We start from the raw sequence: 20050 nt of genomic DNA, 5'->3' as shown, positions 1-20050 counted from the left end.
CTCCACCTTAACCAAGGACGAAGCTATTGTTGGACTTGGGGGGCAGTGCCCCTCCCCCCCCCTCCTCCCTCTAGATATTTTTTTTTAAAATTTAGTATATATATAATATATTATTTTTAGCAATTTGTTTCAATAAAATTGCACTTTGCCCCTTTTAACAATATTATTGATATATTTAAATGCATAAAAAAAATTAGCCCAACAACCAAAATTAAGCCCAAACAACACCCCAAAACAAACACAAGAGAAAAAAAAATCAAAGCCAGTTCTAATTAGATATCTACCTAGCCTAGGAGTAGAAAACACCCAACTTACCTCACACATATAACAAAAGGGAAAAAAGAAGGGGATTTCTAAGCCAATCGAAAAAAAAAAAAAAAAAAAAAAAAAAAAAAAAAAAAAAAAAAAAGGAAAACCTACGGCTAAACACAAAGGAGAGGAATTCAGCAGCCAGCGGCAGAAGCAAAGGTATCATCTCATAGCACGGAGCATCTAAGTAAGAGTAGGGAATCAAGGACGCTAGGAGCCTGGGATGGAGAGACTCAAAGCAAAATAAACTAGAGTAGAAAGAAAGAGTTAAAGAGAGGTAAAAATCTGACTGACCCATCTTTGTCTTTAGCCCATAATTTATATTCTTTTGTAAATGAAAAAGTTGTCATCTGACAAACTCAACACCACAATTAACAATCAACTCTTATTGCCATTAATGTTTTGTATTTTTTATTTATTTATTTATTTTTGTTGTAGTTTTGTCTTTAGCAATAGCCTGTGATGTTTTGTTTTTTTGTAGTTTTGTCTTTAGTGTTTTTGTCTATTAGTTAGTGTCTAATAGACCTCACACGTATAATATATTAAGAGGGCAAGTTCCATTTTCATAAATAATTGCATTGTAATATCTTAAAATATAATAATTGTGTATTTTTTTGTATTGATGGTTTATTAAATGAATGTTTATTTGGAGTTTAATTATTATTATTATTATTTTTTTTTTTTTGTTTATACTTCTACCTCCCTAACTCCAAGTCTTGGCTTTGTCCCTAACCTGAACTTGACCTGATTTTTGCAGGTGGCAAAGCGAAGGACCCGCCGCCGACCATGAGCACTACCAGATTGGATCAAGCAGTTCTTCATTTGAATCAAGTCAGTTTTGGACTAAACTAATGGAGGCGGCGATGAACAAGATATCACCAAATTTGGTTTAAATCCCGACAGATCTTGACTAGATTTTGCTAGATCTAACCCAAATCTCGAAGGTTCTTGGCAAGATCTCATTGGATATATTTACAAAATGCCTATCTCGTAACCGTTTTATATATTTCCCATTAAAATAGTGTTAAAATTTTCTTAAAATTATATGTTAATAAATGCCTTAAAGCCACCCTTAATCGGGATCAGACTCTTTACAAAATGCCTATCCCATGACCTCTTCCATGTATGGTTTTATTTGCAGCATACAAAGTATGTGCTGAAGGTTACAATGAGGGATAAGGCACTCGGGATCACCAAATCTTTTAAGGGTTAGTGTTATGCATCAGAATGATTTATCATGCGCTCTAGAAATATGATCATTAGGACTAGGACCCACATTTCATGAAAACTACTATTTATCAACAGAGTCACAGTTTTGCACATTTTGTTCTTCTACATTTTACAATATCTGCGATTTAATAGCAATTTGTTCATGGTTGAGACTTAAAGGCTTTGAATGTGATTCCAAATGGGGACCCAAGGCAAGTTCATAAAGCTGACCATTGTTTGCTGCTCATCTCAGCCCATTACTGAATTTGGATCCAGCTTTTACACTTGCAACCCATGTACTAGAGCAAGGGAGCCCATGGCTTCTAGTAGAGTTGTTTCTGTAATGCGTTACCTATTTTTTACATAACACTCAAGCCCAGTAATTATCTCATTCCTAATTCAACCTCCAATTCCTAATACGAATAATGAACTAGTTTATTTTGGGTTGATTGCTGATCAAGCAGGTCAACACAGAATTAACTCATCTATTAATCGTCAAAGTGGGTTGATCCACTTCGATACAAATCCAATTATATGAAACACTATTGGCACCATTTTCACATGCTATGTCAAATATTGCCACCCATATCTTTAACTCCAAAGCAAGGAATTGGAGATTGAATTAGGAATGGGATAATTAATGGACTTGAGAGTATTATGGAAAAAATACGTAACCCATTACAGAAACAATAAGACTACAAATTTTTAGTTTGATAATTGGCTTGCCTTGGGTCCCATTTGGAATCTCATTCAAGGCCTCTTAAGTCTCAACCAAGAGGCAGACAGGTTGTGGGCCTGTAGTTTACTTCAAAATAACACGGGCAGGGACTTTAGTTTTTACTTACCATAGTTTCCACTTGACTTATGAGACATTTGTATTGGAGAAAAGATACGTCTGCAATATCTTCGCAACACTTTTATACCAAATTTTTGGTGGGAAGTTGTTATAGATTTTTAATTTGAATTCACCGTTAAAATTACTTTTTTGCTCACTAATAACAAGAAATATACGTAACAAACAATTACTTAAGATTTGTCGTGACAGTATTATGAAAATGTTTTTATTTTATGTCAAAATGATGGAAAACATAGTGGAACGTAGACCTAGCTAAGGACTATATGATTTTATTGAATAAACAAACCTTCATAAGAAAAGTGTTGTTATACTTTAATTTCTCATAAGAGATGATAGATTAGCTTAACTAATAAGGTCTTTTATCGTCGAATAATAAATTTGGAGTTCAAACTTTGTATACACAAAAAATTGATTGATATCTTAGTCCGAAGATAAGAGTAATTATCATGGGATGAACACTGTAAATTAAAATTCTATCATATATAAGAACAAAAACAGAAAAGAAAAAGCTGATAATGAATTGGAAAATGGGCATTTGTGCGTTTTATTTATCCACACTAGAGTCTATTGAGAATAGACCCATCTGTGTTATAAGCAAAGGCTCATTTTGCCACCAAAAAAGAGGGGGGTTATTCCATGACAAAACAAAAATCCCAACATTTACTTGCAATATGGTTATAAGATCCATAAAAATTGTGAAGCTACTACTTGTGTCCATCCAAGAAGGAATAGGATCGCCTCAATTTCAAGTTTCTATCCATTTTCTCCATTTCACACGTCACATTTTATATGCCAAATCTAATAATGTAGAGGTTATTAGATTATTTAAAATTTTAAATGACATAACATTCAGTACATCTTTAGATTTATAAAAATTAATTTGAATCATAAAATAGACGAGATGAACATGGTTTGAAATTAAGATATTCTTTTTCCAGGTGGAAGAATAGTGTGGAAATAAAATTTTTTAATTATAAAATGGACCCTTAGCATTTCAAATTAGATGAAAAGAATCATGTTCCCTAACTTGGTTTCTAATTTTATAGATTTAGAATTGTGGGCAGAAAGTGCACAGTCCCAAACTTTCGTATGGCTGGAATAACCAAGCTATTATGTAATCTAACTTTCTTTTAGAAAGTGATAAATAAAAATTAGGAAAAAGTACATAATGAGAGAGGTGAAGCTACCTGTTGTAATCTTCTCTATACCTTTCAATTTTATCGGTTTTCTATGGAAAGACTAGAAGAGATACATCTGATATGTTGTATTATATGTAGAAGACCACATCTATAAAAAAAAAATGAAAGGAAAAAGGATCTAGTAGTTATTGCCATTTGCTAAAGATGTCCGGATGAGTTGATAACATGCCTCGAGTTTCTCTTTGTTGAACTGAAGAATACCACAGAGTTCATTCTTGCAGGAATCCAAATTCTCACCTCCAAAATCCATATGCTTCATCACATGAAGTGTTACGGCTGCAGAAATTACAGATGGCCGATAATGCACTAGTTTAAAATCACTGAGCAGAGAAAGAACACGATGCTTAAATAATGCAGAGAACTCCAAATGCTGGTGATCTCCCATGGGAACCATTTTGATAATGTGGTTCATGAAAGAAAGTGGCGTGACCGGGTTCATCTTCCAATCTAGCAGAGAGAGCACCAACAGTTCCATTTTTTGGATTGACTTTGGCCTAAACAAATATTCCGATTTCTCAACCTGGAACCATATAAGTTGATTCTCGTTAGCCTTTGTATTGAGTTGCAACTTGTAAATGCAATACTAACAGGAAAAACTCAAAAAGACATAAAAGATAGTTCCATGACTGTGGAAAAAAAAAAAAAACACAAATCTCAACTATTTTTGTAAAAATGCGTGCAGTTCTAGATTTTAATATTAAAAAAACCCATAGCTATAGAGGTTAAGTGCATGGTTTCCACATGAAGCAATAGCACAAGAGATTTTTGAAGAGTAAGAATAGAGAAGTATCTGGCTGCATTTCTCTGAAGGTCTCAAGGCTAAAATTGAACTTGAGCAGGTCCAAAACAATATTCCAGACTCCTGGGACAGCTCACTTGATTGTGAGGGAGAGGGAAAGTAGGCATCTTTATCAGTTCCTTGTGCAAGCTGGGGAGAGTTTTTTAAAGAAAGAAGCTGGAGTGAAGTAAGGTGGTTGTCTCTAGGGGATCAAAATCGAAATACTTACTATTCCCAAAATTGTTTCCATTAGAAAATCAAGGAGCACTATCAAATGCCTAGTTGACAATAGTGGGCAGAATTTTGCAAACCCTATGCTCTTATAAGACATGGCAAAGGAATTTTATGAGTATCTTTAATTTTTGGTATTTTAAGCATCAGCTTAAATCATAGTGATGTAGCATTGATCTCTTATAAGTTTCTCACTAATAAAATCTCTGAGCAATAGAAATCTGCCTTGCAAGCTGAGGTTTCAAGCTCAAAAATTCAGAATGATTTGTTTAGTTAATGGAGATAAAGCTTATGCATCCTATGGTTTTATTTCCCAATTTTTATGAAGGCATTGATCATGAAGACGTTATAGCCGCTAGTGTGTCCTTTTCAATTGGGTAAACTCCTTGGTGAGGTAATTGCAACAATCTTGTTTTTGATTCCCAAAACCCGTAACCCTTCTAAGATGGGAGATTTCAAACAATTTACCTCATGCTGTCACATAATCTATAAATGTATTACTTCAATTTCAGTAAATAGATTGAAGCCTTGTCTAAGTGGTATGGTATGTGCTCAATTATGTTATGTTAATTACTCATTCTTCTCAGCATTATTCAATGTGAGACTTCACTTACATGTGTAACCCAACAATCTCCCTCTCATGTGTGAGAGTTTGCCTCTTTGTAAGCTTCATGACCTCTTCGTAGACCATTAACAAGTCCTACTCGCTCTCCCTTGCACAATTAGTGTTTCCCTTCATTAGTGCATCATTTATGAGCCTTCACATATCAACCCCACATGTTTTTTATCCTTCATGGGAACCTCGCACCTCATCGTTATCTAGCATCATTGGCAATAATACTCTTTTGTTGGCCTTTCCAAGATTGTTTATGAGGGCTTTATGGGCTTACTTGGTACAATATACTGTCCCTGCTCCAATAGGAAAAGGGACTTGCCTTGCTTTATTTGTGAAAGAGCTTTAAGTACATATATCTCATTCCCACTCCAACTGTAAAAGGAACCTTGATAACCTTGCCACCTTTGCCCTACAACACCTTGGGCTCTAATACCACTTGTTGGGGATATAAACACCTTGAAGAGATTCTTTGAATAATTAACATAACATATAAAGACACATTTTAACCTAAAAAGTCTAAGTCCTATAGGTATGTACTCAATTACGTTATATTAACTACTCATTCATCTTATCATTATTCAATGTGGAACTTCACTCACACGTATAACCTAACAATAATAACAAACCCCATTGTCCCTAGAAGGTGTTGTGGATATTATACAAAGTAATAATGAAAAAACAAGATTAACACAAAAAACAAACAGAAAATAGATAATTTGGAGGCACTATATCGTTTTCCTTAGATAATATTTTCTCCTCACACTATTGTTGCTAAAGAGTTATCGCAAATTTGTCCCCAAGATACAATCAAGATGTTAAGTTCTACAGATAGCAATTCTGGAGAATGACTACAGGATTTATTGTGTTTCTCACAAACTTACTATTTTGTGAACATAAGCCTTCATTTATACCCATAGGGTTATATTTCATCAAAAGGCAAGTATAAAGAGTTAAAATGTTTCATAAAACCGTTAACAAGGCTTGAAACCTCTTCAACCTTTCTGAACAGTGAACATAAAATTTTGCAAAAAATCTTGTTTCACGATTTTCGATCGGTCGAACAGGAATTAAACAGCGATCGAGACATCCAGAAACTCCAAGATTTTTTCTTTACCATTTTCGATCGATTGAGCCAAAATTTCGTCCGATCAAAAATGTTGTATTTGGAATTTTCACTTAGAAAATTCCAGAACTTGAATTTTCACTTTATGAAACTATATTCTCCAAACTCAAACATCATTATTACAACCTATTGTGTATATACCTATATATACAACAGAAGGAATATTGCAAAGAATGTTTTGCTAACACAGGAAATAGTGAAAATCTACCACAAAAATAAAGACAGGCCTAGATGCACTCATAAAGTGGATCTCATGAAGGGGGCTTACAATATCGTTGAATGAGATATTGTACTACACTATCTTCTAGTTGTTAGTGTATCACCAACCTTTGTCCATTGGGTGAAGGAGTGCATAACAACTCCAAAATTTTCAATTGCCTTCAATGGTAGCCTGGTGGGTTACTGTAAAAAGGGAAGAGGACTAAGGCAAGGATCACCTCTCCCTTTACATATTCGTTCTAGCCATGGAGATTTTTTCCAAGATTTTGTAGAGAGGAGTGGGAAAATGTGCTAAGTTTAAATTTCATCCAAAGTATGTTGCATTGAAGCTCACTCATCTATGTTTTGCTAATGATTTGATGGTGTTTTGGGGAGCTTATCTATAATTTATTCAAGTGGTCCTTGAAGCTTTGAATAAGTCCACAAAGCTATCGAGTTTGAGACCAAACATTGTTAAGGGCACGTTTGATATATTGAATAAAAATTAATTAAAAATAGTAATCTTTATTACTAGAAATAAAAGAAATTGTAATGAAATAAGTATTATTCTTATTCATAAGTTTAGTTTAGTTTAGTTTAGTTTTTTTTTTTTTTTAATTATCTGAGATAGAAATCATACTCTAAACTAATCTAAGTATATGTATGTGAAACTTCTTCCTAGAAACTTGAACCTTAACGCTTACCCCTCCATCTCATAAGAACTTGTAATTGTGGAGCGACTATCAGGCCAAGGGTGCGCGATAGTATAAGTCTAGTTGTTACATATGGAAAGCTTGTAAAGATGATGCATAAGGAAAATTTGTATTTTTTAAATTATATTAACTTAAAAAACTATTGCATGCACTAAAGGATAGTTATTACAACCATTTTAGAAATGTATAACTATTCTTCATTTTAAGAAATAGTTATTTTTCATAGTAAAAATGTAATCAAATAACCGAATAACTATTACGCATAACTATTACACATGAATAACAGTTCGATTACAATAACTATTACAACATGCTAAACATTTCCTTAGTGTAATTTTCATTGCTGCTACTCCTCCAAGCCTAAAACAGCAAACATTGGGCTTACTCCAATTTAAAGAAGGGAAGCTTCTTGTTAAATACCTTGGACTGACTTTGATTTCTAGAAATTTGACAAAAAAGGAGTGCAGGTCTTTCTTCAAGTCACGTTTTCCATTTTTTAAAAAAAAATTTTTATTTGTTAATGCGTGTAAATAGCATTTTCCCATAGCTAGAAATTTTTTATTGTCATTTTTTGAGCTTGAGCTCTTTGTGCAATGTTTCTTGAAACTGTCTTAGTATTGTAGCTGTTTTGGTGCTGTAGTTGTAGCAACTGTACTGGTGGTCTTTCCTTAAAAAAAAAAAAAAAAAAAAAAAATTGGTGGGCTCGATCGGTTGAGTTGAGTTTCTAAACTATTTTCACTGTTGTTCTTTTGAAATGAAATTACTAATACATCATGCAAGAAAAAAAAAAAAAAAATCAGGGTCTATTTAAATATCGCTTATTGTTAAAAATTAAAAACTGAAAACACTGTAGCAAAATAATTTTTAAATATGTTAATAGTGTCGTGGGACCTAATTTTAACTTAAAATTTGCTGAATACCATACTTGTGGGTGTTGTGGACAATGCACATGACCCATAAAAAAGCGCAAAACGCACTAACTTTCCGTTTTCCATAACATCCAAACTAACACTCAATACAAAAGGGTTAAGTGTTACCCTCAACGGGTTCTGTATTTTGCGTAGAAACTATAAGGATTTTATACAGGGTGTCTCTATTACACACATAATTGTACACATAGTACCCATAATCTCTAAAAACAAAAGAAAACTGTGGGCCTGTGGCTTTAATTACGAAAGTTCAAAACTGTGATTGGGATTTTTTTTTTTATGTGCGCATTAAGGGGTGTACACTACTAAACTTTACCCCCTATGATTTTTCTACCACAATGTCTAAAATAATGGAAATCGTGACTTCAAGTTAAGGAAGTTCAAATTGTGAAATCACAGTTTTTCTCGTTTTTGGAAATTGTGTGTAGTATGTGTGCAGTAAGGGATATGTACCAGTCATTTCTTTATTGTATACTTTATCATCATGATTTTTCTACCACATATGAAAGGGAGATAGGGATCAAATTAAACTTACTTGGAGATCAAAGAGAAGAGGAACGTGGATCTCCACAACTTTAGCTGCTAAAGAAAGACAAGCTACAGCAGCTAACTGCACCATCCAAGGCTTCATGGGCATGTCACTCCTTGACTGAAAACTGAGTAGAAATTGATCAAGATAGTTAACTGACAAAACTGCAGTGAAGGCAGAGAAATCATGGTAAGAATTGACAGCCAAAATCCACTTTACGGCCTCTTGACGAGCTGAAATGATGATGAGAGACATATCGGCTTTTAGAAAGCAGGTAGAGAGCTTGGTATGGGTCTCGTTTTCCTTAGATAACAGAATATGTAGCCAACAATATTGCTTGTCAAGCTGCTCATCCAGTTCCACTATAAATTGTGGCCAATGATTATTAATCAGTGGCTTCTCAATAGCACTCATGTTATCTTCGTTGCAGGAAAGGTCATTGAGACAAGACAAGTGATCATGAGTCTTTGCTTCTTCTTCAGCCATAACTGTAATTTGTCGGCGTAACAAAAAGAGAGAACAGCCAACTGGGGGTTTTTTAGTTCCCACTCACCTTGAACACTAAGGTTAAAGTCTTCAACCTTGGAAGAGAGAACTCCCATGCATAGTATATTCATTAACAAATCATAATGTGGGATCGAGATGCATTATGCATGTGTCTTGTCTAAATCTTCTCTCTTTTTTAGTGGCAAGTGCTCCTAAAAAAATCATTTTACCACCTCCCTAAAAAGAAGGAAAAAAAAAAAAAAAAAGACTTCATTGTTGACCTGAACGATTGGACCTTTCAACAACCTATCCAAGTTCACGTGTCATAATTTCCACTTTCAATTGTGGGATTCATTTAAAATTAAAAAATAGAAGAGGGTAGCTACATGGTCCCAAGTGATTTATTATAGGGGTGACACGACTTGCAAACAAAATATTGAGGGTAAGTTTGGATTGAAATTATTTTTGTTGAAACTGAAAATTGAAAACACTGTAGTAAAATAATTTTTAAATATATGAATAGTATTGTGGGACCTATTTTTAATATTTTTAAATACGTGAACAGTGCATATACAATGCGTGAGCAGTGCATGCACTGTTCATGAACAGTAAATTTTGTCTTTGAAAGTCAACCTAAGTGGCTTGAAAAAAAAAATAAAAAAATAAAAAAAGCAATACGCCATACGCCAGACACAGACGCACAATCCAAATCGCACCAAAGTACAAACATGATACAGTTTTTTGCAAATTGGTGTTTAGTGTAAATAGATTTGTGTTGAAATGGATCAACACATCTTCACGTGATTAATAAATGGGTCAATTTTGTGTTGATCTACTTAACCTCAATCAACTCGAAATGATTCGATTAATATAAATAAATGTAATTTTTTTATCTAATATAAATTTGAATTCTAAAAAATGGAGTAATTTTAATGATTATATTGATAAATTATTTATTAAAACTCCGAATTCTCTAATCCTTTTACCAAAAACAACGAAAAAAAAAATGCATTTCACTCTATTGTTCTTAGATTTTCTATTAAACGAGTTGAAATGGGTTGTGTTGTGTCAACTCGCTTAATAAACATGTAATGTTATGCTTGAAAAGTTTTATTGACACGACTATTAAATGGGTTAGGCTAGATTTGAATTGCGAATTTGAATACTCTTCCATCAACACGAAACGAACACGATCCACTAACACAAATTGCCACTAATCATTTATTAGTTGATTCATGGGAAAAACTGAAAAGAAAATAAAATGACATGTATGGTTATGTCATATGAATTTTTTATCTAAACAAAAATTTTAGATCAAACAAAATAAGTTAATTAAAATTTTTAATCAATTATAGTTTTGACTCTATATATCTTTCAATCTAAGAGCACTAGTATTAGGGGTGTAAACACCACCCAGTTGCCATTGTACAACCAAATTTTCAAAAATAATGCTCCATCTGGGTATGGGTTTTTATAAATTTTTGCATCCCGTGAACAGTTGGTTCTTATACATAGAACCAACTGTAGCACAAGATGTTAAAAAAAAAAAATGTTATTTTATTCCTCTCTCTTGTCTCTGACTCTCTTGCCTCTCTCTCTCTCTCTCTCTCTCTCTCTCTCTCTCTCTCTCTCTCTCTCTCTCTCTCTCTCTCTCTCTCTCTCTCTCTCTCAGTGGATTTGGTGGTACTGGGCATAGATTTTGGTGGCTAAGGTTTGAATCGGTGGCCGGGTTTTGAATCAGTGGCTAGGCCTTGGGTTTCCTCTTGGTGGTTTTAGCAGCATTGGGCTTTGGTTTTGAGCCGGGGGCTTGAATCGGTGGCGTTGGGCTTTGGTTTCGAGTCTGGGACTTGAATCGGTGGCGAGCGGCATGGGTTGAAATCGAGCAGTGTGGGTTGGCAACAATTTCGGTGGGTTTAAATTAGTGGCTTTCTCAGTGGTTGTGGATTGCTGCAGGCGTGGGTGTGGTGGCTTGGGTTGAATCAGTTGAATCGGTGTGGAGATTGGGTATTTTGGCTTGGGTTTCGATGGTGTGGTTGGGTTTTTGGTTGGTTTTGTGTTTCAGTTATGTGGATCAACAATTGGTTTTGTTGGTTGATTTTGGTGTTTTAGTGGTGGTTGAGTTTCAATTGTAGGTATTTGTTAGCAGTGCTGGGCTTGCTTGGAGCACTGAGAGGAGAGGAAGACTTTGGTAGGCAATAGCAGATTGGAAAAAAAAAAAAAAAGATAAAAAAGGAAGAGAGAGAAAGAATAAAATTTATATTATTTTAATAAGTTGTATATAAAAATAGAAATTATGATGTTGGGTGAGTTGTAAAACGAAACGATATAATAAATAAAGTAGGTTTTGAGGGTGTAAAATAAGAACTTTTTTGCATCCCCGGATGCTAATGCTCTAAGTCCCTCAAACTAAAATAATGGATTCCCATGGTAGCCACCAACTCTATTCATCTAAAATCTTAGTTTAAAAGTAGGTTACAATTTCTAACTTTTAATAAAGAACAAGACAAAGTAGGTTAAAAAAGCTGTAGCATTCCTATAAAAAAAAAAAAAAAAAAAAAGGCTTTAGCATGTGGACCAAAGGGGCATTTAGTTCTTCGATGTTACATTATTTAGACCCACATGATAGAATTAATGACGAGGGAGCATAAGCCAGCAACTGTTTTCGAAAAGTTATATATATATATATATATATTGGCAGATCATTTCAGATTCGAGTAATGGAAATGAGAACGAGATCTTCTTTTCTATTTTTTTTTTCCTCAAAAAAAAAAAAAATGTGTGTGATGTTTGATATTACGTACGTACCATGGTTACATCATATGCATGACGGAATCTAATGTTAAAAACCACGATGATATATACTAGGCTCTGCTCTGCCTATTTGGTATTACATTTATGGCCTTATGGGAAACCCACATTTATTATTAGCATTGCTTCAGTGGTTGAGTAGGTCGCTGGGGTGTGAAAGAATGAGAATCTTTAGAATTCTCTACACCTGTTCATACTTTTCAATTCCATAATTTCTATGAGTCAGTATTTATGAGAGCTTTTAACATCTGATGGATATTAGGCTATGAAGCACGGGTGCGTTTCGAGATTCGGGTGTGGGTGCGGGTGCAGGTGCGGGTGCAGGTGTGGGACTCGACAATTTTTAAAAAAGGTGGGTGCGGGTGCGGCGGGACTCGGCAATTAAAAATTATTAAAAATATTTTTATTTATATTTTCTATCTATTTTTACTATTAAAATATTCTTAAAAAACACATTAGATTCACAAAACAAAGAAAAAAGAAGGAAAAAAACACAAAACAAAAAAGAAAATACAAAACAAAAAAGAAATGTCCAACCCTCTCACCTAATCATGCCATATTAGATCATGCTCTATACCCATCCCAACCAACACGTGTACATTAAGGTAAAATGACCAAAACAGCCACATGACTTTGGGTGCATCTAGGGGGTCCAATAGAATACAAAGCAAAGGGCATTTTGGGGTAATCAAAGATTTTTATATTGCAACTCTTTGTCACGGGCCAACAGAGTAGCATTTGTGTTTTTTTTTTTTTTTTTTTTGAGAAGCCAACCTAGAAGACCAAGCAGGAAAGTAGCATTTGTGTTGGGTTGCTGTGGAGATGCCGAGACGGAGAGTAGAGACAGAGAGGCAGAGAGTGATTCAATGAAGCTGAGCACACGCACACCGTAGAGAGCACATAGAAGAGAGATGAGTGACGGAGTGAGAGAGAGTGTTTGAATTTCGGCCTGAATCGGCCATTTCGGCTTGAACCGGCCATTTCGCCGATACGGCCCGAGTCGACGCGAATCAGCGCAAATCGGGCCGAGTCTCAGCCACGTCGGCGCGAGTCAGCGAAAAAAAAAAAAGAAACCACGTGGCAGACGCGGCTTGACGCGGCACCGACACGCGGTCAGCGGCGTCCCTCCCGCGTCGCCGCGTCGGACACGGGTGCGGCGCCTCTGGAGCCGCGTCCGTGCATCCCAGATATTAGGTAAGGTCAAACTAATGCTATGTGAAATTTGGGTCTACATTCACATTGCAATATTGTGTCTGTGCCTACCATTTGATACAGAAATAAATAGGAGGTCCTTTTTTTTTTTTTTTTTGGTCAAATTAAAGAAAACCATGGAATTCATTCTTGACACAAAATAATCTACTCTGCTTCATGACATAAGCCTGGCGAGTTGCAACTGCAGTGATGATTATGCAAGGATCTAAAAAATCACTGAGAAGGGGGTGGTTCCCATAGGTTTATTTATTTATTTATTATTTTAAAATTTTAAAATTTTAATATAAAGAGTTAAGTAGAAAGAAGATGATAAAAAGATTATCAGAAGTCAACAGGTAAAAAAGTTTAAAAAGTAGAAAAGTATTAGTAGAAATTATTGGAGTTTATGATATAATTGCATGAAATTTGATGACCTACTCATGAGTAAAAGTCATTGCTTTATGGCCATGACCTTCATTGCTATTATTATTATTATTATTACTAGTCACTAACCCATGCGATACATGGGATAGTTTTTTAAAAGCATATATATTTACTTTGCTTAGAGAAATAATCTCTTGAAACAAATAAGAATTCACCTCTACTTACTATGGCTCAAAACCTACTATGTAAGTATAATTTTATTTGAAATGTAATCAAACATTAAAGGAAACTAAACAATTGTATATCAATTATTGCAAAATATCTAGATGAACAAAAAATATATAATAAATGAATGCTTAGGCAAATATTCCATTTAATATTTTTTGTTTATTCATCTTTTGACTTATTTAAAAAATATATTCCTTATACTTTGTAATCCAGAAGATTAGATGATACTCATATTCTACATGAGCACAATATAAAGGAAGAAACTCATAACAAACTTTAGGGATAATAATTTAATGATTTAACTATTTTTAGAGATAATTTTATAACTAAATTCATACAAATAAGTTATAAACACTCCCTCTCTAGAAAACTTTAAAAACTACTATTCAAGCATAAGTAAATAAAGATACAAAAACTACCAAAATAGCTTTCACGTATATTATAGGGACACGATTTTAGTTGACCCGATCCTTGTTGGTCAAGTCTTGGCCCAAAAAGTCCCACACAATGAATTTTTTGTAGAGTATGGGCTAAAGAACTTGGTTCTAGTTATCTTAAACGGTTTGTTGCATGGGTTCAGGGGATACAAAAACAAGAACAAAAAGAGATAGCAGTGAAGAGAGATCCTTCTCAAATGATAAGGTCTCAAACTTGATCAAGGGGCACAGATTCATGCAAATAAAATTTCTTTACCGAGTTCTCTCCTCTCTTTTTCTCCGTTTTTCCCGTCCCACTCTCTTGGGGGACTTTTACATATTATATAGGCCCTCTCCTATCATCTGGGCTTTACACTTGTTGATCATCCAAACCCCTACTTGAGCACATGTCCCATCAAACACCCTTATCAGTTCTTTGTGAGTTGCAATGGCCAAGGTAGCACTGTTCAAGGGTCTTCTCTTCATTAATGCGGCCAGGAGAGTAGTTGTGGTGCATTTAATGTGGTGATGGCAGCCTTTGCTGAGATATTTTGGGTTTCCTTTCTTTTTACGTACTTGGAGGGAGGACTACAGTAGCTGGGATGCACCTTTGATCCGGATTTTGGAATGTCCGAGGAGGAATTACTTCTCGGACATGTTCTCTTTGTCCCAGTGGGCCTAAATAAGGATTCTGGGCCACGATGTCTCCTCGGACGGATGTCTCCTTGGACGGGCCCAGGGCCCAGTCAACCTATTATTCTGGGCCGGTCCCCACATATATATTTTGAAATTCCAAAGGTCTTTATACACAAAGGCAAAACAAATCTCCAGTGTACAACTCCTAATCTCCACTTGAAAATATTATCTGCAAAATAAGAGAATTCATGCCTAAAAAATAATTAATTTAGAAGGAAATAAAAGGAATCAATACATATTTTCTACTGTTAATGGAGGCTTGCAATTAGTATGCACTTCCCTCCCTTTACCACTCATCTGAAACAATGGGAAGAATACTTTACATAAATCCATGAACTACTTATACTTAGGAGATAAAGCAATTATGAAAGATACCATTTATTTCAACACAAAAAAAGAAAAAAGAAAAAAAGAATAATCATAATGAATCGAAAAGCAAGCAATATGGATGGCTTAGGGATGATGATCCAATATGTTTTGAAAATATTGAACATCAATGCAAGAACCTATATGTGACTTTCATTAAACATTACATTTTTCAGGAATTCTATCCAACACATGCTAGAAACTTTTAATTCAAAAACTTTTCACAACTAAAGAAAATCAAATATGACTACAAACGATGTGAAAAAAAATTTAAAACTTTATTAGCAAAATATATTAAAAAAAAAAACATAGACCAAATACAATAGAAACTGATAAGGAACTTCATTAGCACAACTTTCCAATCAAAGCACGAAAGAGTACGAAAATAAAGAAAATGCTAAATGTACTACTAATTTTACAACAAAAGGCTTAGACAACTTACTTCAATGAACAATTGAAGGAGTGAGATTTCATAACTTTGTACAAATGAGTCATTCTATCCACTACAATGACAACTTCAAATTCTAAAGCATCATCCAAGATGTTGGATATGTGAATGTAGTATTATACAAAATATGAATGATTCCAATTCATGGGCAACTAAAAAGGCCTAATAGATGCGTCTAATGAGGGAAACATGAAAAGAAAAAAAGTCAGCTCGAATTTTATTTGCCTTAGTCAAATGAGTTCAATGTTGTTCTAGACAGAAAGACTTTCAAAGGATGTTACAAACCCCAAGAATTTGCACATTGGAGATGGTGAATTTAAAAAAAATAATAATAATAATGTATGATATAGGTGGAACATTTTGAACAATGAATTTCATGATTTTATCTTCTCATATACTTGGTTCAACCACAAAAATATTGCTTTACATGCATAGGAGGGGATGCGGTGTTTACCTTCATTGGTAAAGGAACAATGTTAGCACCGAATCACCCAGATCTAGAAAGACAAATAAGACTCTAGTAGAAAAAGAATCTATTGGCACAATCACAATCCTTAAAAGAAGCAATATAGTAAGAGTTTCTCTATTCCAGTTCCAAAAAGCAATCTTTAAGCTGCAGAGTCCCACTCCATGGTCAGAAACTCTGTGCATAAACCCCCTATTGGATATACCTATCAAAATAATGGTTAAAAAAGCCTATCAAACTAATGATTAAATAGAGACAAATAGAGACTTTCCAAGGATGTTACAAACCCCAAGAAATTGCACATTGGAGATGGTGAATTTAAAAAAAATAATGTATGATATAGGTGGAACATTTTGAACAATGAATTTCATGATTTTATCTTCTCATGTACTTGGTTCAACCACAAAAATATTGCTTTACATGCATAGGAGGTGATCCCAATCAATATAAAGAAAGAGCTTCAGATGTTTTAATTAATTTAAGATGTCCACAACTTTCAGATTTTAGATGGTATAAAGATGTTTTTATTTCAAAAGTTTTAAGTAGGAATTATTGTCAACAATCCTACTGGAAAGAAAAATTCATTGCTAGTTTACCTTATTTCTTTGCTCAGAAAGTTAGACTTGATATAGTTAATAATGACGGAACTATAGACTATCCTAGCCTAACATATGGAGACATATTATCTTCAATTAATAAAATAGGTCTATGGCTATGTAATGACTTAAGGCTAAAAAATCAGATAGAAAAAGAAAAAAGATATGCTAAAAAATTGTGACCTCTATTTTGGACCTAAAGATTGGACCTATCTTCTGTCTTCGGAGTCTGTCCTTTTATAGATAGAGTGAACCATGGTAAGTCTTTAAAAGTAACCTGAGTTAAGTAAAGTGAACTCAAGTTAATCTGTCGATAGATTCTTGAACAGTAAAAGTTTTATGAACAGTACTAGGTAAGCATGCTGGTGAACAGTAGTAACTTTAAATGCCTGACTGTACTTTATGTCCATTTTTGTCTAGACTTTCTTGGGTCTATCTGAGAATCTTCGTACGAACTGGCAATAACTTTGGAACTTTGAAATAGCAGTGGCTTTTAAAATCTGTTTTGTCCTTGTCTGAACTCTTTTACACATGCTCGTGAATAGTAGAAATGACTTGGGGACATCTGTCTGTATTTGTTTGTTGGAAATCAAAATGATTTGGCGCAAGGGGATAGTGACCTGGCACAGTTGTCTATCTTGTCTGTTATTTTGCCTAATTGGTAGTTATAGTAGTTAAACCTTTCGGATCACCACTTGAATACACTGTCATATTTGACCTTGTATTCTGAAGGGATATTGTCTCAATAGTCTCTATTGAGACGCCTTCATGCTTTAACTGAAATCTGTATTAAAGATTTCTATGTTGGCAGAATTTGGTCTGAGATTTTAGCCTTAGAATGGATATCTTGCTTGCCAGGCAATTGACCGTTAATTTTAAAATTAACTAATAAAAGGCCATTATGGTGGTGGGAATAAATATATGTTGAGAGAGGACAAGAAAGAATTAAAAGTCATGATCCTATAGTACAAGACAAAGATCCTGTCATAGAGATAGGAGAAAGAAAGGAAAGATACGTAGGAACACAAGAAAGACTAGAATAGTCAACAAAAGTAGGAAATGTTTTATATATACATATATATATATATATATATACATACTTAAGTATATATATACTTAAGTACAACTGCTACTAGGTAGAATAGTATTATCTACCATTGTAGGAATCTCATCATCATCTATCGCTAGGTCACTGTTATCAGTACTTCTATCCTTTGAAATAGAAATTTCTTTCAGTAAGTGTATATCCTTAGGGAATGGGGGTAGGAGGAACTTAAAGAATACTTCTGTTTCCAAAATATTAGTACATATTCCATTGTCTGTTGTGAAAAAAGGGTAGATTAAAGCCAAAAAAGGATTTCCTAATATAACTTTAGAGGACAACTTATCTGTTAAGAAGAAAGGTGTTCTGAACTTGATTCCATTATTATATATGTATGCCTTGGTTAGTTTATTACTTATTTTAAGTCTATCACCATTAGCCTGAGTTAGTCTATCTGTTGTTGATTCATAATACTTAGAGGGTATTAATCCTTCTTGTATGCAATTCATATCAGCACCTGAATCAACAAGGGCAATAACTGTTAATGAAAATTCTTTATGAACTACCAAAGTTATCTCCGTGTACCACTTCTGGAATATCATTCTGTCAATTATATTTAAAAATTAATCTTTATCATTTTCTTTATGAGAACTTTCACCAGTATAATTATGTCTGTCAAGAAAAGGAGAGTCTGTCAAAGGTTCATTACAATATTTAATTCTATCTTTTATGCTAATTACTTGCGCAATTATCTGTTCAACCATGCCTTTTAATGTAAAATTTTCTGACTTTAATTTTTTTTAGTTCATTTTTCAGGTTATTAATATCTATTTGTAGGTCCGCCACAGTTATAGGTTTATTAGGTTTAAATCTATCAGTAATTTCTGTAAAATTATAAGTTGACTTATAATCTTTTAGATCTATTTCAAATCTATCAGTTTCGGTTAAAGATTCTTTTAATTTAGATAAATAATCTTTTTTAGACTGTAGATCTGGAAGTCTATCTATTAGATCCATTATTATGTCTTCTTGTTTTGTTAAGACACTTATTTTTAATTTTCTTTTACAATAACAAGTATCAGGATTATTACAGTTACATAATTTAACATTTTCATCATGTGAAGAAACATCTGTAGATGACGATGAGGTGATGTTACTATTATCTATCTGGTGAATTTCATTATCTGTTTCATCACTATCTGTCAGTTCTATTATACTCATTAGTCTATCCTTTAATTTTCCTGATATATCAAGTTTATTTATCTTTCTTTGAAAGTTACAATATCTGCTAATGTGCCCCTTTTTCCCACATTTGAAGCAAGTAATGTCACTTTCCCTATGTCTATCATGTTTCTTTCTTTTGGATTCTTCTTTCTTGTCTTTAGACTTATCTTTATAATATCTTCTATTATTGTTCTTGTATCTATCACTTCTATCATCTTTCTTTTCTTTTCTTCTTTTCCTAGAGGGAGCAATTAATGGATCAAAACCATATTGCTCACAAAAAGTTCCTAGCTCTTTTTTAGCATATCTTTTTTCTTTTTCTATCTAATTTTTTAGCCTTAAGTCATTACATAGCCATAGACCTGTTTTATTAATTGAAGATATTATGTCTCCATATGTTAGGCTAAGATAGTCTATAGTTCCGTCATTATTAACTATATCAAGTCTAACTTTCTGAGCAAAGAAATAAGGTAAACCAGCAATGAATTTTTATTTCCAGTAGGATTGTTGACAATCATTCCTACTTAAAACTTTTGAAATAAAAACATCTTTATACCATCTAAAATCTGAAAGTTGTGGACATCTTAAATTAATTAAAACATCTGAAACTCTTTCTTTATATTGATTGGGATCACCAACAAAATGTTTAGTTATGATAAAAATTAAAGTATTAACTGCATCTTGTGAAGGCTGTCTATCTGTCATTATAACACTTCCATCTGTTTCTCTTTTAACAGTTGTTAATATTCCATTTCTGTCATCATTATTTAAGTAATGATCCCACCAGCCTTTCAACTGGCCAGTAAAACCAGTGACAATTAAATGAGCTATTTGATGGTCTTGTTTTCCATGATTCTTGTAAACATTAGTGAGCAAAGTCATTTCATGTAAAAGGTTTATTATTTCATATTCTGACATTCCATCAATATTCCATTCATAAATTAAATCTGGCGAATAAGATGAATTAACATAAGTATGTCTTTCTTCAAATTCTAAATCAGGGGGAGTA

General features: G+C 33.7%; 1 protein-coding gene across 1 annotated transcript; it reads right to left on the bottom strand.

Moving 5' to 3' along the window:
• Positions 1-3666: 3666 nt before the first annotated feature.
• LOC115988851 (cyclin-D3-2-like) lies at positions 3667-9207 on the bottom strand. The gene is made up of 2 exons (XM_031112476.1): positions 8697-9207; positions 3667-4093 (listed from the first exon to the last, which is right to left on the bottom strand). The coding sequence occupies exons 1-2, from the start codon at positions 9174-9176 to the stop codon at positions 3692-3694; spliced, it is 882 nt and encodes a 293-aa protein (XP_030968336.1). The 5' UTR covers positions 9177-9207; the 3' UTR covers positions 3667-3691.
• Positions 9208-20050: the final 10843 nt, after the last annotated feature.

This window comes from Quercus lobata, chromosome 5, assembly GCF_001633185.2.
Source record: "Quercus lobata isolate SW786 chromosome 5, ValleyOak3.0 Primary Assembly, whole genome shotgun sequence".
Lineage (NCBI taxonomy): Eukaryota > Viridiplantae > Streptophyta > Magnoliopsida > Fagales > Fagaceae > Quercus > Quercus lobata.
This window is presented reverse-complemented; position numbering and strand designations above follow the sequence as displayed.

Excerpts from the sequence above, each read along its gene's own strand:
- LOC115988851 (XM_031112476.1), bottom strand. The coding sequence starts at position 9,176 with ATGGCTGAAGAAGAAGCAAAGACTCATGATCACTTGTCTTGTCTCAAT. Across the intron at positions 4,094-8,696 it reads CTCTTCTCTTTGATCTCCAA|GTTGAGAAATCGGAATATTT; the intron begins GTAAGTTTAATT and ends ATATGGTTCCAG.